The following is a 20,090-nucleotide window of genomic DNA, read 5'->3' on the forward strand; positions in this document are numbered from 1 at the left end:
CTTTCGCCTGGCGGTAAGTGGAATCTACTGCATGCATTGTGAGGTTGGTATTGAGGTTATAGGAGTATTGTTGTACTGTGAAGCATGTTCCAGGGAAAAGTAATATGGTGGCAGACTGTCTGTCGCGGTTGCCTCATGAGAAATTTTAGAAGGAGGAGGATTGTGTTGGTATGGATGTTGTGGCATCAGTTTCTGAATATTTATTGATCATTTCAGGAGCACTGATGAAGAGAGATGGAGAGAGTATGAGCAAAGTTACATTTTGCGAAGTGCAAAAAAATATGTTTAGGAAGGGTGGCCTTCTAGAAGAGCAGTGCCTGAGGAAATGTTACCTTTTTTAAAGTGGCTGAAGAGTTACAAATGGAAGGTGAATTGTTTTTTAAGAATGGGAAATGTATTCCTCCTGAAGGGATGCAGGATGTTATTTTGAGGCTTGCCCATGACACCCTGGTATGTCATCCATCAAGAGGTTGGTTCAAACATGTTTTTGGTGGCCAGGGTTAGACAGGATGACTGATAAATGGGTGAGGGAATGTGATACTTGTGCCAATAGTGAGAAGTTGTGGAAATCCTGATTTGACCAGTTCACCATGGCAGAAAGTGGGATTTGATATTTCTGGACCTTTTCTCTTTCCCGTGTGATTCTTGCTTTGCATTAGTTCTGGTGGATTACCTGAAGTCCTTATTTCAGATAATGGAGTACAGTTGGTGTCGAGAGAATTGCAGGATTTCTTGAGATACAGTAATATTAGACAAGCCGCCACTGCGCTTTATGAACCACATAGTAATAGACAGGTGGAAAGGTTCAACCGAGAGCTGAAGGGGAGTATTGTTCTGGCGCATAATTTTGGAGGTAATTGGAGAGACAATTTGAGGGTAAAACTATGGAGGTAGTGCATTACTTCACAGAGGAGTACTACTGAAGTTAGTCCTTTCAGATTGTTGAGGGGAAGACATCCTATTTCCAAGTTGTGCCCTTGGTGGTTTAGAAAACAACAAGAGAGGTTTACTGATGAGGTTGATGTCTCGAGGGTTTGTGAAAAAGTGATACAGAAACAAGAAAAGGTTAAGGAAGATTATGATGCCAGGTGGAAAGTCAAAGTACCTACATTTGGTTTTGGAGATTGGGTAAGGGTGCACAAACCAGGATTTATTGCTAAAGGCACTCCCAAGTATGGCAAGACTATCAGGATAATTAAGGTGTACTGGAGGAGTGAATTTTGACATTTTTTTGAGTAAAGAGTCTTTTGTTACCATTTTTGTGGTTCTGCACCATTGTTTTCTAGGTCAGAAACTGCTTCAGTGCCCTGGTATCTGAGAATTGCATTCATGTAGTACCAGTAAGCAGGGGTTTGGAAGCGAATGTAAGGGAGGACTCAGTAGCACCACGGGTAAAAAATAATGCCAGAGTGAGATATGCACCTGCTACGTTGAATGATTTTGTGTAAATGCAATTTGAATTTGTAGCCTTGTATTTGTTTTCTTTTCTGTTTTAAGGGGGAAATGTGTTGTATTTTGTTGTTTAAGCTTATTCATTGTTGTTACATGTCTATCTCTTGGATTTTTCAAGAGATTCTGGAATGAGAATAGTGGGGAGGTATAAGATATTTTAATTAGTGGGATGAGGAGGTACTGTGCTGCTATCTAATAAATCTTCTTAAAAGATCAACAGGTTTCTGTTCCGTAATACTACACATGTGAAAAAGATTGTACTGTAAGCCAAGCACCAGAACCTGTGCAAATAACCAACTGACTTAAAACGGAGGCAAGGCAACTAACTAGTGAAGATGCACACAAAATAACAGACGTGCACAGCCATGTGTTAACAATGTTAAAGAACATCAGAAGTAATGGCACCCCAGGCCCGAACGGTGTCCGAGGTCAAACATTCAAATAGGACTATGATTTCTGGGTGGCTTTACTTACCCTCCTGGTAGGTCGCTCCCCCTCCACGCAGCTCCGCCTGTGTGCCCCTGCTGCCGCTGCTAAATCACACTGGTAATTCTGCCCTTCCTCTATATTCCTCCAATCCTGCGCTTCTGTGCCACTCGCTTTTTCCCCCCTCCATTGTGACCGCTTTCTCTGCTCCCTGTGCCACTCATTCTCCACCCCCCTCAGTACCCCATTTTTTCGCTCTGTGCCTCTTTTTCCCCCCTCTCTGCCCAATTTTGCTTCCTGTACCACTCGTCTCCCCACCGTTGTGCCCCCTGCGGCCCCGCCCCCTGCTCACTTGCTCCTCCCGCCTCCCAGCTGCTCCTCCCTCCCACCTCCCCATATATGCCGGACGCTGCATGGTGAGGAGAGTGACCCCTGACCCTCCTGGTAGGTCGCTCCCCCTCCACGCAGCTCTGCCTGTGTGCCCCTGCTGACGCTGCTAAATCACACTGGTAAGTGTGCCCTTCCTCCATTTTCCTCCATTCCTGCGCTTCTGTGCCGCTCACTTTTTCCCCCCTCCATTATGACCGCTTTTTCTGCTCCCTGTGCCACTCGTTCTCCACCCCCTCAGTACCCCGTTTTTTCGCTCTGTGCCTCTTTTTCCCCCCTCTGTGCCCAATTTTGCTTTCTGCACCCCCTGCGGCCCCGCTCCCTCGCTGCTCCCACCTCCCTGCTGCTCCTCCCTCTCACCTCCCCATATATGCTGGACGCTGCACGGCCGTGCGGCTGGGGCGCCGAAGGCGCGCCTAAGGCAAGCCAGTCTGCGCCCGTCCATGCCTGGACCGCGCCCAGCACCAGAACCCCTGCCCCCACGTACACCACAACGCCAGACTCCGATACGAGGCCAGCACCCTCCACGCACTCAACGCCGACCAAGACCGCAGCTGCTTCCAGGCCGCCCCAAAATGCACCCACGGACCTTTCTCCTGCCGCACCTGCAGCTTCATCTGTGACAGAGCCACCAAACCACCAAGGACCGGACCCAACCACCTCCGCTGCATACTCCTAAACACACGCTCTGCATGCAAACATGCCGTCGAGCTCTGGGACCTGCTCGACACCTCCACCCCAGACGTTGCCTTCCTGACCGAGACCTGGTGGAACGACTCCTCGGCCCCCGACATCGCCATAGCCGTCCCAGACGGCTACAAGATCGCCCGCAGAGACTGCATGATAGATTGACACACTACACACCTGTGCACCAGTGCCCCATTCTGCTCAACACACGTCACACGCGGACAAACCACATACATCCCTTCATTTCTATTCCAGCTTTGTGTGACCAGGTTCAACATCATGCATAGCTGAAAAGGACTACATCATTGTGCAGGCTCACAACACAACACACAAGATACATTATGACCAATTACATGAGGGGTATAGGTGAGAACATGAAGTCAAAGCACACACATAAAAACACTAGATCAACATGATGTAGCCTGACCAAAGCAGGCTACCACTACTCCCAAAGGGTTGACAAAGCACTGGACTAGACAGCCCACATACATCTTATCAAACAGGAACATCTGCAGGGACTAGAGTATTAGTAGGAAAGGTGGTTTGCAGACAGAGATTCGTGCTCACCTCACACACACAATGGGCTCAGAATATGTTACAGATGAACATACTGCCTTGATTGGATTTCTCTACAGTGTAAGGTCAGCTGTGCAAGCTTGTTCTTGGCAGGGGTGTATTATGTCATAAGGAGACTCAGACATGGCTCCAACACTTACAAGTCACAGAATACTTTCTTTCCATTGGCCTGTGCTCATGGGTGTCTCCAAAGTCATCTGCACGTAGTCATACTTCATGTGTACACAATTGTACTGATGAGACAGATAACTTGTTACACATCACAGTGCTATTCTGCATGGCCATCCAAGACGGTTGCACTTTGAAAGACTTGTACAATGTCTACAAATGTCAGCTCAACCTATGTGCAAAAGTGTAAGTCAAAGATGGTAGGTTGTTAAAAGCATGTCACCTTCACGGGACAATATTGTGGATTATGACAACTTGCAAATGTAGACAATAAAGACTCAGATACATACTGTAATAGTACATATATGCCATGGACCACATGCAATCCATCACATCACTATAGCATTGTATACCCACACAAGATTTGCACATCAATGACAGTTGACTTATTACACATTTGTGGGCCACAAAAAGCAACAGTACAAATAACAAAACCTGTTTTATTCAACATTTGTGATGAATTTGAAATAAAATGACAATAACAATAAGGCAAATGGCCAGTCCAGTTATGATTGTCTTGGAGGTGGGCATGCCTATAAATCCTCAATCGCTTGCCTGCACTGCAACCACAAGGGTACATCTCCCCTTGGAGGGGCATCTTTGGGGCAATGCCAGGCACCACAGGGACAGGACTAGGGGGGACTGGTTTGGGTTTGAGAGGGATGGGATCTTGTGTTGTGTGGGGCTCCAATGCAGTGGACTGTCCTGATTGAAGGGGGGCACACTGCAGTGGACTGGTCAGATGGAGGGGGCACACTACAGTGGACTGGTCAGATTGAGGGGGGCACACTGCGGTGGAGTGGTCTGATTGAGGGTGTGGGTGCTCCACTGCAGTGACTGGATCAGACTGTATTGAGGCTGCTGTTGGAGGGGAAGTGCTTGTGGTAGTAGGGGAGGGCCTGACCTTCTTGTGGATTTTGTAACAGTGTGTGGGTGAAACTGTGATGGGGTGTAAGATGTGATCTTTGGGAGGGGGGCCTGGGACCGGGAGGAAGTGGATTTTGGTGGTGAAGTGTGGGATGGTGGTGGGCTTTTGAACTTCTTTGATCTGGGAGATATACGTGTGGGGGGCTTTGTGTTCTTACTCTTAGGGAGGGTGTGCGTGCAGGGGTAGATCTCATCTTTGTGCCGGTGGTTTCCTCCTCCCCTTGCTAGTGTGGCCTGATGGATCAGTGAGGAAGAGGCCAAGGTCACAGAGAAAGACCCGCTGTGAAGAGGGGGTTGAAGGAGAGTCAGGGGTAGGGGTTTTGGAGGGAGATGTAGCTGAGGAATGCAGAGTGGTTGTGTGATTTGTTTGCCCTCTCTCCTGTGTGTGATGTCAGTCCCCTGAGAGTGCATGCATGTGTGTTTTGACTTTGTTTTAGGTGGTTATGTGCTGCTTGTGTCTGTTCGTGTGTGTGTATGTGCCTGTATGAGTGTGCTTAGGTCAGGTAGGGTAGTGTCGACTGTGGATTGGGTAGAGGAAGAAGGGGTGAGGGACTGCTGCAGGAGGGACACTGCTGCCATCAGGGAGGAGGCCATGGCCTGATTTGATCGCTGTCTGGCAGACATGTCTGGTGAGATGCCCTCCATGTATGACACCAATTGTGTCAAAAGACTGGTATGTGCATGGAGGACACTCAGCATGGATGTCTGCCCCACGTGGATCTGTTTTAGCAAATCCACGGCCTCCACACTCAGGGCAGCAGGGGTGAAAGATGCAGGGGGTGCAGTGCCTGGCCTGAAGGAGACATGCTCCCTAACATGGGATGGTACACGGACACTTGTAATGGGAGCAGCTGTGAGTGTAGAGATGGTGGTGGTGGGAGAAGATTTTGATGTTTTGGGCTCTGAAATGGGAACACCCACCACCACAAGGGAGTCATCACTGGACCTTGATTGGTCCTCAGCAGGTGTAGATGTTTCCAACCTGCCCTCAGTGTGGCTCTCCCCACCCTCCATGCCACTGGGTCCCTCCACCTCCCCCACAGTGGACGCAGTCTGGCTAGCCACTTTCCTTTGGTCCATGGAACTGTCCCCTCCAGTAGCCGTTGATGATGCTGTAAACAAGGATGAGAAAGACATTCACATCAATCATCTGCATAGACTTGACACGAGTATCATCACAACACATCACAGAGCAAGGTTATGCATCATTTACATGGCAGCTTTTAAATCATTACCCATATGTGAACATGGCACTTGTCAGTCTGCTAGTAAACTATGGTTTCCAGACTCATGATGGCATGTGAAACATTGGTTAGATGTATGTCAAATACCACAAAAACCATGCCAACTATGACACTATTTGGCAGGTGGTCTGATCTGTAATGCTCCTGAGGGTTATGTGTCAATATATACATGTCTCATCTCTTGCAAGGGAGTCTTAATTCCATCCCCAGTCAATATGATGGGCACCTATGTCTTGACTGTCAATGCTCTAATGGTCTGCATGCATGACAACTGCCAAGTACAAATACTGCATTCTCTAAAACAATTCATGAGCCACACTATGCCACTGGCTTGTCTGGCTGAACAGTCTGTACACAGACTCTTGGTACAGGAACGGTACATCTCAAGTTTACATTCAAAACCGTGTCACAATCCTGTATTTACTGCTTCAGGTAACATCTGTATGTGTCAAGTATACATGTCCACTATGTGCTAGACACAATTTTCACCCTTTTACAAGCTCACATTGTTCTACTTAGCCATCGGAGTATGTGAATAAAAATGTCTGTCTACATGAACATTTTACATCTCTCAAGAAGAATGTAATGCACCATACACATAGATGTTCAAGCCACCAGTATGCACAGTCAATGGATTATACACACATATCTTGTCTTGTGTATCTGAGCCACAAGCGATACATTAGATGTATGTCCATGTTTTCTATATTGACCACCTGTGTCTTTCAAAGTTTGGAATATGTACTCACTGTCACTTAATCTGACCCATGGATTTTCACATTACAATGGTGAAAGTGTTGCCTGACACAAAAATATGATGTTTCAGTGTCTCAGATGGCCTGAATTGGCATACCTGTGCTTGGTCCATGTTATACATGTGATTACACTGATCACTATGTATGGGACAATACATTTTGACCACTTATCAATATGATTTGTCTGAGGCACCCACATTGGTCTCACCTGCTGCACGAATGTATAGCATTGTTTATGCACACTTGTGTGCACCATTAGTACCATTTTGAACATATATGTATGTACCACACTGAGTACAGGTCATACATCAGTCAATGTGCTGACACATGTTAGACAAATACATCACTCATGATGGTCAAATTGTGGAAATATGGATTTTTATGATCAGTTATGTCCCCTATCTTGGACCCCAACGGTTTCATGTATAAATCATAAGTACATGTATGATCCCTCCAGTTCCAGTTATGAAGACGCAAACACATGTGCGTCCACCGTCAACATGTCCTCTTTCAGATCCGCCATGAATGGGCCGGATATTCCATTCCTAAGTATGAAAGGCCACCGACTTTATATGGCTCATTTATCCCATTTTACAGTCCAGGCGAGTAGGCCCTGATTCTGCCATCAAGCCTTTTTCTTGCCTTCTGCCTCTGAAAGCTCCAGTCTGAGCTCGCATCTGTATCCATGAACTTTGTCCTACTCCCTGCGCGGCTAACGGTGCCTGACTCCAGCCTGTTGCCTGCCAAAAACTGTATTTCACCTTCGAAATTATCTGCTCCGCTCCCCATCCAATGCATTCCTGTCTAGTAGTTTAAGTAAACATTCTTCCAGCTACCGAGCAAAGGGCCCGGCTTCTCTGTCTTTATGCAAGTAATTCATAGCCCTGTTACTATGGAAGATTTCTGCCCTCGCATCTAGTGTAGACACTTAGACGCTTGTACACGCACTAACAGTCAGTATAGTCAGTATAGAATAAGATTCTACTCTAAGACCTCTCTTTTTGGATAACATAGTTCTTTAAACATAGGATGTTAGATATGATTTGGGATTAGGTTGACTTGACCCCCCAGACTCCCTGTCTCCATATGTAGAGCTAAATGTCAAGTCCCCTTCACCCCCTAGTTGCACGTCAATCACACGTCATGCTGCTGCGCGCGCATCTCTGCCAAGTATTTCTGCTGACATTGCGAAATTCTTTCATGGAACCACCCTATTGTGACATCATACCTGATGACGTTCTTTAAGTTACGCCTAGTTACACCCACTTTAGTTACGCATGTATGTGTTATCAATTGTTACGCCTCCTGCATTTGTTTCACTGTAATGCCTATTGTATAAAAATGATTACTTGTCAATAAAGTAGGGTCCTTCACTTCCTGAACCTTCGTGGTGATGGAATATGGAGCCCCTCAATTCGAATTGATCTTGGAATAAAGCCCGTTCCGAACCTCTAATACCACGGATTCTGCCTCTTATTTTTCTGAGCTATTATTATTAATTTTCCGCATCAAATTAAGTTCCGGTAATTAAATTATTTACCACATATATGGCGCCCGAATAGGGACACTTTCTCATCTCACGCGCCGGCGGTGCGTTGCAGGCCCGGTCTCCTGCCACAGCTGGACGGACAACAACGCGTACCCACAGGATTTCCTGTATCTCCCTCCGGCCAAGCGGGGGTAACTGAGGCTGCGATCAACACCCAGACGAGGCGGTGAGAAGTGCGAAGTATCCCGACCAGAGCCTAGCTGAGAGAGCAAGATCCGAGGTATACAGAGGCCCACCAGTTTCCGAGGTTCCGAAGTTTCGAGTCGAGTCCAGTCCGGTTCAAGTCCAGTTCAGTTCAGTTCCGAGGCCTTCCGTTCCGAGCTACCCTGTGAGTACCATTGTCGGGGAGGCGTTCTGACGTGCACATAGTTTGTGCCGGTCAAGACGGGTTTGGGTACACAAATCCGGTCTGCACTGTTACAGCAGTGTATCTGTACTGTTTAGCAGTATGTCAAGTATGTCTAGTATATAATTCAGAATTACCTAGTTAGTATCGAGTATTATGCTTAGTGACTAGTTCCCTAAATGGCCATCATTGTTGTTCATTAAATGTTAAATGTTAAATGTCTTAAATACGTTCTGCATACTGTGGTGTGAATGATTGTTCATTATTGTGTTTTGCTGTACTAAACGTGTTCAAAATTAGGTATCAGATCAGTTCTCAATATGCCGCTCTTTTCGAAATTAAGACAGATCAAAACTAGAAAAGGGGTACTCGAAGAAGCTGTTCCCATTCCTCCTAGGGACACTCCAGGGTACTTCATGTATCATAAACATGGCCTAGACGCCATATTATTTCTTGATTTATGGGTGGACTACACCAAGGAATTACCAGAAAGTCAGAGGTGGCCCGCAGCTGGGACCTGGGATGCAGATAGCATCATGAAAGTAGAAGAAGAATTATGGAAAAAGAAAGCTAGACAGTCACAGAAAGATGCCATTGAATTATGGCGTAAAGAATCATATAGACGTACAGAAAAAGCGCTCAGACAGGAAGAGAAAAGTAAGGAGAATTCAAATAAAGTTCGAGAAAATCTATTAATTGAAGAAGGTACTCGAGTAAAGTCAGAACAAATAGACAGACAAAGAAATGCCCTTATGAATGGTATGTATCCCCTTCTGGCCGAAGGGTTACCTAAGGCTACTCCGGAGATACCAAAAGACTTGCCACCCCCATTGTTTCCGATAAAAGTACATCCCAAAGGGCATCCCAGAACCGCAGAAGATGTTTTTCTTTCCTCTTATTTAGACGACGCAGTTCCCGAGTATGCTAATGCTGCGCCACATAGACCGCCTGCCGAGGGGGTTCAACGCCAAGACCCTCCTCCGTCTGTACCTCCGCAACAGCACACTCCGACACAAGTTCCGGCAAGCACATCTGTTTCTACATCCGTATCCACACCTATGGTTGCTATATCACGTTCAACAAATCCTTTCACATCCAGCACCCCAGGTGGTGCTACCGGAGCTACATCAAACGTTTTTTCCACGCCACCCAGAGTAAATAAACTTTCCTTTCAAGAATCAGCCCACCAACGTAAGCCCAAACTAGTAACTCCCAACACGCTCAAGGAACTTCTAATAGATTGTAGATATGACCCTGTGCCCGGAAAAGGGGACGAAATGGTGCTGGCATCATTACGTATCCGACGAGCTGCAATATATTTAGGGAAGATACCAGGAATGACTGCACATTTAGAAAATATATATCACTTTGTCCAGTCAGGGCGAGACCCTGAGAGTATTAACAGAGCCATGGAGTACCAAAAAGTGGAAATACAGGGGGAACTGTTACGTTTCCTCATAAACTGTGTGATCAGAAATCAAGACCGACCAGGGGTAAATCTGGAAGAAATGCAAATTCTTACCACATGGAGTAAGAATATATCAGAGGGGAGACATGATAAACGATCATGTATAGTAGCTATGTGCCGAAAGATCCGCAAAGAAATAGAACGAATACACGAAGAAAGATTAGCAGTAGACGAACCTGAACAAACCGAGGACGAGGAAGAATTAGAACTGCCCACAGGACAGTTAGAAACCGTGGCCTATGTAGGTAGAGGAAGATCTTGCAATAATACTAGATGCTTTACTGATCCGATACGTCCGATACGTCCAGAGAATAGCAGAAAATTCCAAACTCCTATAATAAATCTAAGGTCCCCCGAACATTCGTTCCAAGCCGCTGACAAATTACTTCGAGAACGAAGGGGTTATCAAATACTCGATTCTATGGACGAACAAGAATTAGCCAGGTCAGCCGTACACTGGGTTGATAGTCCTGGAAAATATGGTGATGATACACTAGCGCATACGTTTTTGAACCTCACCCCAGATGAACAGCGTTTAGCTGGTATCTATATGATTCAACAACTCCTTATATTATATAAAAGCCAACATTCCGATCCTGGTCCCTTACCTGATATATTGACTGAATTACTCACGAACAAATGGAGAGGTTCAGGTACTGAGTTAATTAGAGAAATACTAGAATGCATAAAGCAGTACATTCTTTTTGTATGCCCCGAACATGTCTCACTGCCCATCAAGGAAAGAACGACGTATTATATGGATAGACAGAATCCCTTACGCGAAGTGCACCCGATAAAAGGTGAGGACAATCAGTTTAAACGTGTGTTTGTATACACACCGATATCCAAAATAGAACTATTAGAAATGAAGAAAGTGGTACCCAGTCATGACAAAGACCCAGCGGGTTTCCACCGTGAAATTAAAGACATGTTGCTCATGGGAGAATATACCTACCCCGACATTATGACAATATTGAAGGTATTAATGCCTGCGGGCATTTACGAAAAACTCAAGGAAAAGGATTGGGAGGTGGGAGACCAGAAGATAGATTGGACAGCATTAGAAAACGAAGAAAAAGCTCGAGGTCCAGGTTCAGGGCTCGGGGACAAGACCAAAACACTACCAGGTTTACTAGTACAGGTACTGCCACGTTTATTAACTACGAAAAAGGAAGACTGGGGTGCAATCTCAGCCTGTAAACAAAAACCAGATGAAGACACTAGTGATTTCTATGCCCGATTTGAAAAATGTTTTGGTATAAATAGTGGAATAAAAGCAAGTAGCGAATCATATCCACATCTGTTTGTGACAAAGTTAGTTGAAAATTCCTTACCCCAAGTTAAGAATAGAGTATTGAAATTCGAGAGTACCTGGCAAGGTAACACTCCGTCACAAATGTTACAAATGCTACAGTACCATCACAATAGAATTAGGGAGGAACAAGAACATGAACAAAGACGCATGAAAGACACGAAAATGAAAATGCTAGTTTCCCAGACAGTTCCAGCTGACGGTCATAAAAAGGGTATGACACAGTCCAGTGTTTCAGCAGGTCCTGTAAAAGGGACGTGCAACTATTGTAAACAGCCAGGTCATTATGTACACGATTGTCCCGTTTTAAAACATAATATCGCCATAGGTAACACAAAAGAAAGACCAAGACCACTTAGACAGGATCAGAACCAACAAGGAGCCCCGCAGCATGCACAGTCCATGCCAGCTCCACAACAGTCTATGCCAGCTCCACCACCGCAGCCTATTGCTGCCACACAAACAACGACACGACAGATGTATCAGACCGCACAGCATGACTATCCTGATTATCAACGATACTCATGAAACAGCCTAGAGAGGGAAGTTGGCTTACCCCTTATTGAGGTCCCTGTAGATCAAGAAGGACCTTATGTACACAGTGAACTATTAGGCCAAGATAGAAAATGTTTACTTGATACAGGGGCAAGCCGAACAACAATAAAACGTAGTGAAGTCCCAGGGGTACCCCTCTCAGGCACACAGAATATTTCCCTTGGCTTTTCAGGAAAACCTATCATTAACGAAGTATCACAGCCTCTTCCACTTACGATTGGTCCCTTGACACGAACTACGGATTTATTGCTTACTAAATCATGTCCAGAAAACCTGTAAGGCATAAAAACATTGAAAGCTCTAGGAGCTATAATATGTTGTTCTCCGGAAGGAGTAAGATTGTTTTTACGTGATTTCAAAGGGCACTATGTGTCCCGAGACATGGATGACCGACTGCAGACTTTACCCACTCATTTATGGGCACAAGGCCCTACAGATGTTGGTTGCATGAACATTACACCATATCGAGTCACACTGAAGGCAGGAGTGGTACTACCACGAATGCGACAATGTAAGTTACCCCCAGATGCTGTAGTGGCTTTACTGCAAATCATTGACGAGCTTATTACCCAAGGAGTGGTTGTGGAAACCGACTCCAATGTATGTAATTCACCGATAATTCCGATTCTTAAACGAACTGATCCAAGAGCCCCGCCAGTATATCGATTGGTTATTGATCTGCGCGAATTAAATAAATGTATTGTACCACAATACCCCGTAGTCCCAGACATTTCTTCATTATTGACAGCCATTGATTCCGAAGCAACATTCTTTACTGTAATTGATCTCAAGAATGCCTTTTTCAGCGTCCCAATAGATCCGGAAAGCCAATACTTGTTCGGATTTAGTTTAAATGGACGAAGCTTTAAATTCACACGCGCACCTCAAGGATTCACAGAAAGCCCCAGCATCTATAGCCAAGCACTGAAACGAGAACTTGACAGTATCCACATGCCAGTCAACACTGCCCTGCTTCAATATGTCGATGATCTGCTGATCACCGCTAGAAGCGAACATGAATGTGAAAAAACCTCACTGACGGTTTTACAATTTTTGGCTGACAAGGGGCACAAGGTGTCCCCTTCTAAGCTGCAATTCTGTGTCCAGCGAGTTATTTGCCTAGGGCACTCGCTGTCCAAGGAGGGAAGGAAGCTTACACCAGATCGCATTCAGTTAATTGCTAACATGCCAATACCCAAGACACAAAAGGAGGTGCGGGCTTTCATAGGCCTCACTTCATATTGTAGGCAGTGGATCCCTCAGTATGCATTTCTAGCAAAACCACTCATTCAGTTGACAACACAGGAGGCAGCCACATCGACTGTTCTCCCTTGGACTCAGGAACATACACAAGCTTTTGAAAGCCTAAAGAAAGCTTTATGTCAAGCACCTGTTTTAGCAACACCATGTTACAATAAACAGTTTACACTCTTTGTTACAGAACGCGAAGGTACTGCCTTGTCAGTACTCACGCAGGAACAAGCAGGATCACACAAACCATGTGCTTATTTTTCTAGTACATTAGATCCCGTAGCTCAGGCTCTGCCTGCGTGCCTGAAATCGGTGGCAGCGACAGCTTTAGCAATCAGACAAAGCGATGCCATAGTACTAGGACACCAATTGACAGTACAAGTACCACATGCAGTAGAGGTTCTCTTGAACCGCACACAAACACAACACTTGACTATAGCACGACTCACTGGTTACGAATTAACATTGTTTCAGCCACATATAGAAATCAGACGTTGTAGTACATTGAATCCTGCCACACTGTTACCTGTAAATGGAACAGACCCACTTGCACATGATTGTATTGAAGTTATCACTATCACGACGAAACCCAGACAAGACTTGACAGACGTCCCATTGTCAGACCCAGACCTGACGTTGTATGTAGATGGTTCATGTATGAGAACAAGTACAGGAGAGTTAGTGGCCGCTTACACAGTCACAACAGACACTGAAGTCATTGAAACAAATCGCATAAACACCTTGTCCGCTCAAGCAGCAGAGCTTATCGCTCTGACACAAGCCTGTATTCAAGCTACGAATAAAAATGTCAACATATACACTGATTCACGTTATGCATTCGGAGTTGTACATGACTTCGGCGTGCTGTGGCGAGAGAGAGGTTATTTAACTTCTCACGGTGCCCACATTCAGCACGGACCCCTTATTCATGCCTTATTAGATGCGATACATCTGCCCACTGCAATATCAATTATGAAATGTAAAGCTCATACGAAAGTTACTGATATCATTTCTCAAGGCAATGACCTAGCTGACAGAACAGCTAAACAGACTGCTCAAACTCAAACATCTGACATGACAAAGACAATAGTCCCGACACCAACATATTGCATGACGGTTAAGGATCCCGCTCTTGACGTAATTGACATACAGACACATGCTACACGAGAGGAAATAAAGAAATTGACTGAATTAGGAGGGATCCAAACGGATCAAGGATGGATGACGAAGGAAAATTCTGTGTGGTTCCTTCCTGATTCAATGGTTCAAGTTATAATTAATACTGTACATAGTCCAGCGCACCTAGGAGAAAAAGCTATGCTAGACAGCATTCAACACATTTGGTTCAACAAACATTTACGAGCAGCAGCTAAACAAAAAGTTTGTACCTGTATGATCTGTTGTCAGTTTAATCCAGGTAAAAGCATTCCCGTAGAACAAGGTGGATTTCAGCCTCCTGATCACCCTTTTGAAGTCCTCCAGATGGATTATATCCAGATGGAACGATGTCGAGGATTCAAATATGTTCTCGTAGTTGTCTGTGCTCTTTCCCGTTGGACAGAGGCATACCCGGTTTCAGATTACACTGCCCCGACTACTGCCAAACAGTTGGTTCGAGAATTCTTCCCACGGTACGGTTTACCACGTGTTGTCTACTCAGATAACGGCCAGCCGTTCTCATCCGAACTAATGAAACACGTTTCACTTTTGTTAGGCTATCAGTGGAAATTTCACTGTGTCCGACACCCCGAGGCAGCAGGTCTCGTGGAACGACATAATCAGACCCTGAAAATTAGATTGTCCAAAATATGTAGAGAGAAAGGTGTCGACTGGGTAGTAGCCTTACCAGTTGCACTCTTTTACATGAGAATGGTAGCACACTCTCGAACAGGGCAATCCCCTTATGAGGTGGTCTTTGGCAGACCACCAAATATGTGGGGGACGCCTATACCACGCAAAATAACTGATGTTGACTGTAATATGCTGACAGATTACCTGGCTTCCTTGATGTCTGCACTACAATCTTGTCGTTCACAGGTAGCTGCAGCCTTTCCCGACAACACCGAGGTGAAACCCCATGACGTAGTGCCCGGGGATTTGGTGTTAGTGAGGAACTTTGACCGGAAGTCTCAGCTGGATCCTAGGTGGAAATCGCCTCAACTCGTACTGTTAACAACGAGGACAGCCGTGAAGATCGAAGGTCGAAAAGGCTGGATACATTCAAGTCATATCAAGAAATTTCATGGACTACCGTCCGATGTAAACGACACACCTCGCGTGTCTTCACCGATTGACTCAAAGCTTCCTTTGGTTGAACTGAATGACCAGGAACAATATAAACTAAAACTACGGTCTAACAAGTCAGACAATTTGATTGTTTAAGTCCTCTCCAAGGTGAATCGGTCGAATTTGTATCTGACATGTATTATCTAGACCTGAATAGAGAAAGAAACCGAAAAAGGCAGTTGAAACAACATGCGTACTGTAAATCACTGCGTAGTCATTGCACAGTGACGTTATTAATTTTGTTTTTCTTAAGTCTATTAATAATCACTGCAAGTATATTGTTGCACATATATTATCCTATTTTTAAACATATTTACAATGTTACTGCTGAACATTCTTTTAGTGAATTACCCCCGCATGAGTTGTCCTATAGATTTGCGCTGCGCAATAACACTTTTATTAGTATGTTACATCATTCCCATCAGGTTAGCAATGCTACAAATTGTTGGATATGTGGCCGACTCCCTCCCTATCAGAACTATAAGGGAATTCTGCCTCTCTTTCCATATCCGTTCACACACAATGGCTCCTGTGGAGCATGGTTTAGTTTAATTAATTCCCTAGATTCGAATTCTGCAGTTTATCAAGACAACTGGGTATGGGGAAACCTGAACTTAGTTTTGCTCAAAATCTGCTACCCTGACAAGAAGGGACTTCCCAAAAGAACAGGAACTGATCTAGAAAATGAAGTATATGGATTAGGGAATTTCACGCTTAATCTCATGATCCTGAATGTCGAATCCGAAGCTGCACCAATTTTGCCCGCCATGTCAGTATTTCCAGTTTAAGGTGAATTATGTGTAAGAAAGAATGGTTCCATACATATGGGCCATAGTAGATGCACCACTGTAATAGAATTCAGTGATCAAGGCAAGTCTACATTTAGAGCTTCTCGCCATTCCTACTTCATATGTGGTCAGACGGCATATATACGTTTGCCTCTAGATTGGGATGGTACCTGCTACATCGGATTCCTTTTGCCACCTGTTTTCCTAGCTCCTCCTGATTATCATAGAAATACTCATTTAGTACACAATAGAGAACGGAGAGATCTCCCAATAGTCGACTACACTGAGACAGCATGGGAAAAATACACAGATTTCAATAAAGGTCTCTTTCCCTATATAGGTACAGTTACCAATAGTAAGCTGATACGTAGATTAACCAGAACCCTTGAAGCAGTAGTGAACGAAACTATTTCCGCCTTAGGCAATTTAACAGAAGAACAGTCTGCTATGCGGATCGTTGTGCTTCAGAATCGTCTTGTCCTTGACGTCATCCTGGCCGATAGGAGCGGAGCTTGTAGGGTCATCGGATTAAGCTGTTGCATTTTCATACCAGAAAATTCGCCATCTGTATATAAAGCCATAACTCGCCTTCATAAGATTGTAAGCCAGATACACCAGAATCCAGGCACCTGGACTTGGTCCGGTTGGTTTTGGAGTGTATTATCTACCTTTGGATGGAGGGTCCTATCCTTCCTAGGTATTGGCTTTCTCATATTATTCAGTTGCCGTCTATGCCTACAATGTGGACCAGCGATTTGTGGTCTGTGTGCCACATCGTGTATTCCACCACCAAGATTTCATTCATCCCAGAAGAAAAAAGAAGAACAAATGATGCTATATGAACAGATCAATGGATTGATGAAGATTGATATCTCTTAAGGGCAAGTAGGGGACAAGGAGGGAATGTGGAAATATGGATTTTTATGATCAGTTATGTCCCCTATCTTGGACCCCAACGGTTTCATGTATAAATCATAAGTACATGTATGATCCCTCCAGTTCCAGTTATGAAGACGCAAACACATGTGCGTCCACCGTCAACATGTCCTCTTTCAGATCCGCCATGAATGGGCCGGATATTCCATTCCTAAGTATGAAAGGCCACCGACTTTATATGGCTCATTTATCCCATTTTACAGTCCAGGCGAGTAGGCCCTGATTCTGCCATCAAGCCTTTTTCTTGCCTTCTGCCTCTGAAAGCTCCAGTCTGAGCTCGCATCTGTATCCATGAACTTTGTCCTACTCCCTGCGCGGCTAACGGTGCCTGACTCCAGCCTGTTGCCTGCCAAAAACTGTATTTCACCTTCGAAATTATCTGCTCCGCTCCCCATCCAATGCATTCCTGTCTAGTAGTTTAAGTAAACATTCTTCCAGCTACCGAGCAAAGGGCCCGGCTTCTCTGTCTTTATGCAAGTAATTCATAGCCCTGTTACTATGGAAGATTTCTGCCCTCGCATCTAGTGTAGACACTTAGACGCTTGTACACGCACTAACAGTCAGTATAGTCAGTATAGAATAAGATTCTACTCTAAGACCTCTCTTTTTGGATAACATAGTTCTTTAAACATAGGATGTTAGATATGATTTGGGATTAGGTTGACTTGACCCCCCAGACTCCCTGTCTCCATATGTAGAGCTAAATGTCAAGTCCCCTTCACCCCCTAGTTGCACGTCAATCACACGTCATGCTGCTGCGCGCGCATCTCTGCCAAGTATTTCTGCTGACATTGCGAAATTCTTTCATGGAACCACCCTATTGTGACATCATACCTGATGACGTTCTTTAAGTTACGCCTAGTTACACCCACTTTAGTTACGCATGTATGTGTTATCAATTGTTACGCCTCCTGCATTTGTTTCACTGTAATGCCTATTGTATAAAAATGATTACTTGTCAATAAAGTAGGGTCCTTCACTTCCTGAACCTTCGTGGTGATGGAATATGGAGCCCCTCAATTCGAATTGATCTTGGAATAAAGCCCGTTCCGAACCTCTAATACCACGGATTCTGCCTCTTATTTTTCTGAGCTATTATTATTAATTTTCCGCATCAAATTAAGTTCCGGTAATTAAATTATTTACCACAAAATCCATGCACATGTTGTATATAGTGCTGATCACATGAACATTGGACTACAGCCAATATACAGGAGCTAAGTGACACACATGTCAAAGACGGAAAGGGACACACCTGGCCATCAGATGCTAATTGGGAACAGTTACATTTTTGCCACAGAAATATTGTCTTAGTAGACACATGACCTGTAAGAAGGGTATCAGGCTGCGGGAGTGCAACATGCATGTTAAACATAGTTCTGCAACTTGGCACATACTTACCCCCTCCTTGCTGCTGTCCGGCCTTCAACGGCCCATCCAGGTTAGGGAAAACCACAGTCAGTATCCGGAGCATGTGGGGAGTCAGGGTCCATCGCCCACCCCTTTTGCAAGGAGGTGATAGCTTCAGCTGGACCCTTGTAATCCTCCGTGTCCAGCCACGGAGGTCCTTCCACCTCTTCTGGCAGTGGCGGACCCCTGCTCTGAATACCCCCACAAATCTTACTGCCCAGACGATGGTCTGCCATATTTCAGCCTTCTTACGGGCGTTGACCTGTAAGGATAACATGGTGACACACCATTACTCTATATGCTACATGTTTATGCATCACACACTTGTACATATAGGTCATGGTCAGAATGGCAGATAATGTCTAAGGGGTAGGCAAGTGTCATCATGGGCAGTTGTCCTGTGTGCAATTCTCCCTCAAAAACATGAGAACAGTGCAGAAAAGTCAAACCCAGTACACATGGTTCTACATCACAGTACCTGTCCAGAACCAAAATCTACACAGCGTAAGACTTACATTAACTCTGTTTGCATGCTTGCCCTTGGGGATCCCAATGCTAATAGTGCATGTTTTACACATGGCCAATAAAAAGGCAGTGTAATCACCACTCACCTGCTCCCCTGGTTTGCAATACAGCTGGCTGTCCTGTGGGAAGGAAGCTGTCCAGCAAGGTCTGGTTCTCCTCTTCTGTGAAAGCAGGTGCCCTCTCCACAGTACGTGCCATGATAGCTCCCAGAGGATGCAGAGACAGCAGCAGAAAGATGTTGAAGTGCAGTCAAGTTGCATGTAGTGCAGGCAAGTAAAGTCTCTAGGGAACAGAAGACAGACTTATATCTGTGCAGCAGAGGCGGACTCTGTTCCATGCGTCCAAAGCAATAGGTCCGAATCATTTGCATTATCTGAATTTGTCCAATCCTTAACATTGCACGCATTAGACACGCCTATCGCAATGTTCAAATTGTACGCATCCAAACACTATTGAGTTTGATACATTGGTGTTGTAAGTTAACCAGTTCAGATTGCACATGATTCGTAGACGAAGCGAAATGCGCGTCTGTCACCATGACGACCAACAACCAATTTGTGCATCCTGCTCGGTTCGGATGCGGATCACGCATTCTTTTAATAATCACCCATGACGTTCTTCATGACGACCAACAGCCAAAGGATGCACCCGGCTCGGTTTGGATGCGGCTCACGCGTCTATTCAATACTCACCCGCGTGGTTCACCATTACAATGAACAGCCAAAGGATGCGTCCGGCTAGGTTTGGATGCAGCTCACACGTCCATTCAATACTCACCCACGTAGTTCACCATTACAGTAAACAGCCAAAGGATGCGAACCAAACCTTTGGAGTGGGGCTCATGCACCCTACACTAATCGGTCAGCAGGGCAGACAGTATAGCAAATCTGGATGTTCTGCTGCATTACATGTGTGGGTACAGTGATTAACATGTCATATTGAACTTGGTACTTGATAGCTCACACTCCCATGATAAGCCTAGCTTGATGGGCATACAAAACAAAACATTGTTTGTGATGGAAATCACAACAGTGAGTGACCA

General features: G+C 45.1%; 2 protein-coding genes across 3 annotated transcripts in view; both read right to left on the reverse strand.

Annotated features, from left to right (window-relative positions):
- Positions 1 to 20,090, reverse strand: part of LOC146808988 (sialic acid-binding Ig-like lectin 13) — a 492,860-nt gene that overhangs the window by 416,901 nt on the left and 55,869 nt on the right. The window lies entirely within an intron of this gene.
- Positions 4,185 to 19,322, reverse strand: LOC146808989 (uncharacterized). Its single transcript, XM_085614275.1, has 3 exons — positions 19,135 to 19,322; positions 18,515 to 18,785; positions 4,185 to 5,735 (listed from the first exon to the last, which is right to left on the reverse strand). Exons 1-3 carry the CDS (start codon positions 19,306 to 19,308, stop codon positions 5,065 to 5,067), a joined length of 1,116 nt encoding a protein of 371 aa, XP_085470401.1. The 5' UTR covers positions 19,309 to 19,322; the 3' UTR covers positions 4,185 to 5,064.

Source organism: Triturus cristatus, chromosome 7, assembly GCF_964204655.1.
Source record: "Triturus cristatus chromosome 7, aTriCri1.1, whole genome shotgun sequence".
Taxonomy (NCBI): Eukaryota; Metazoa; Chordata; class Amphibia; order Caudata; family Salamandridae; genus Triturus; species Triturus cristatus.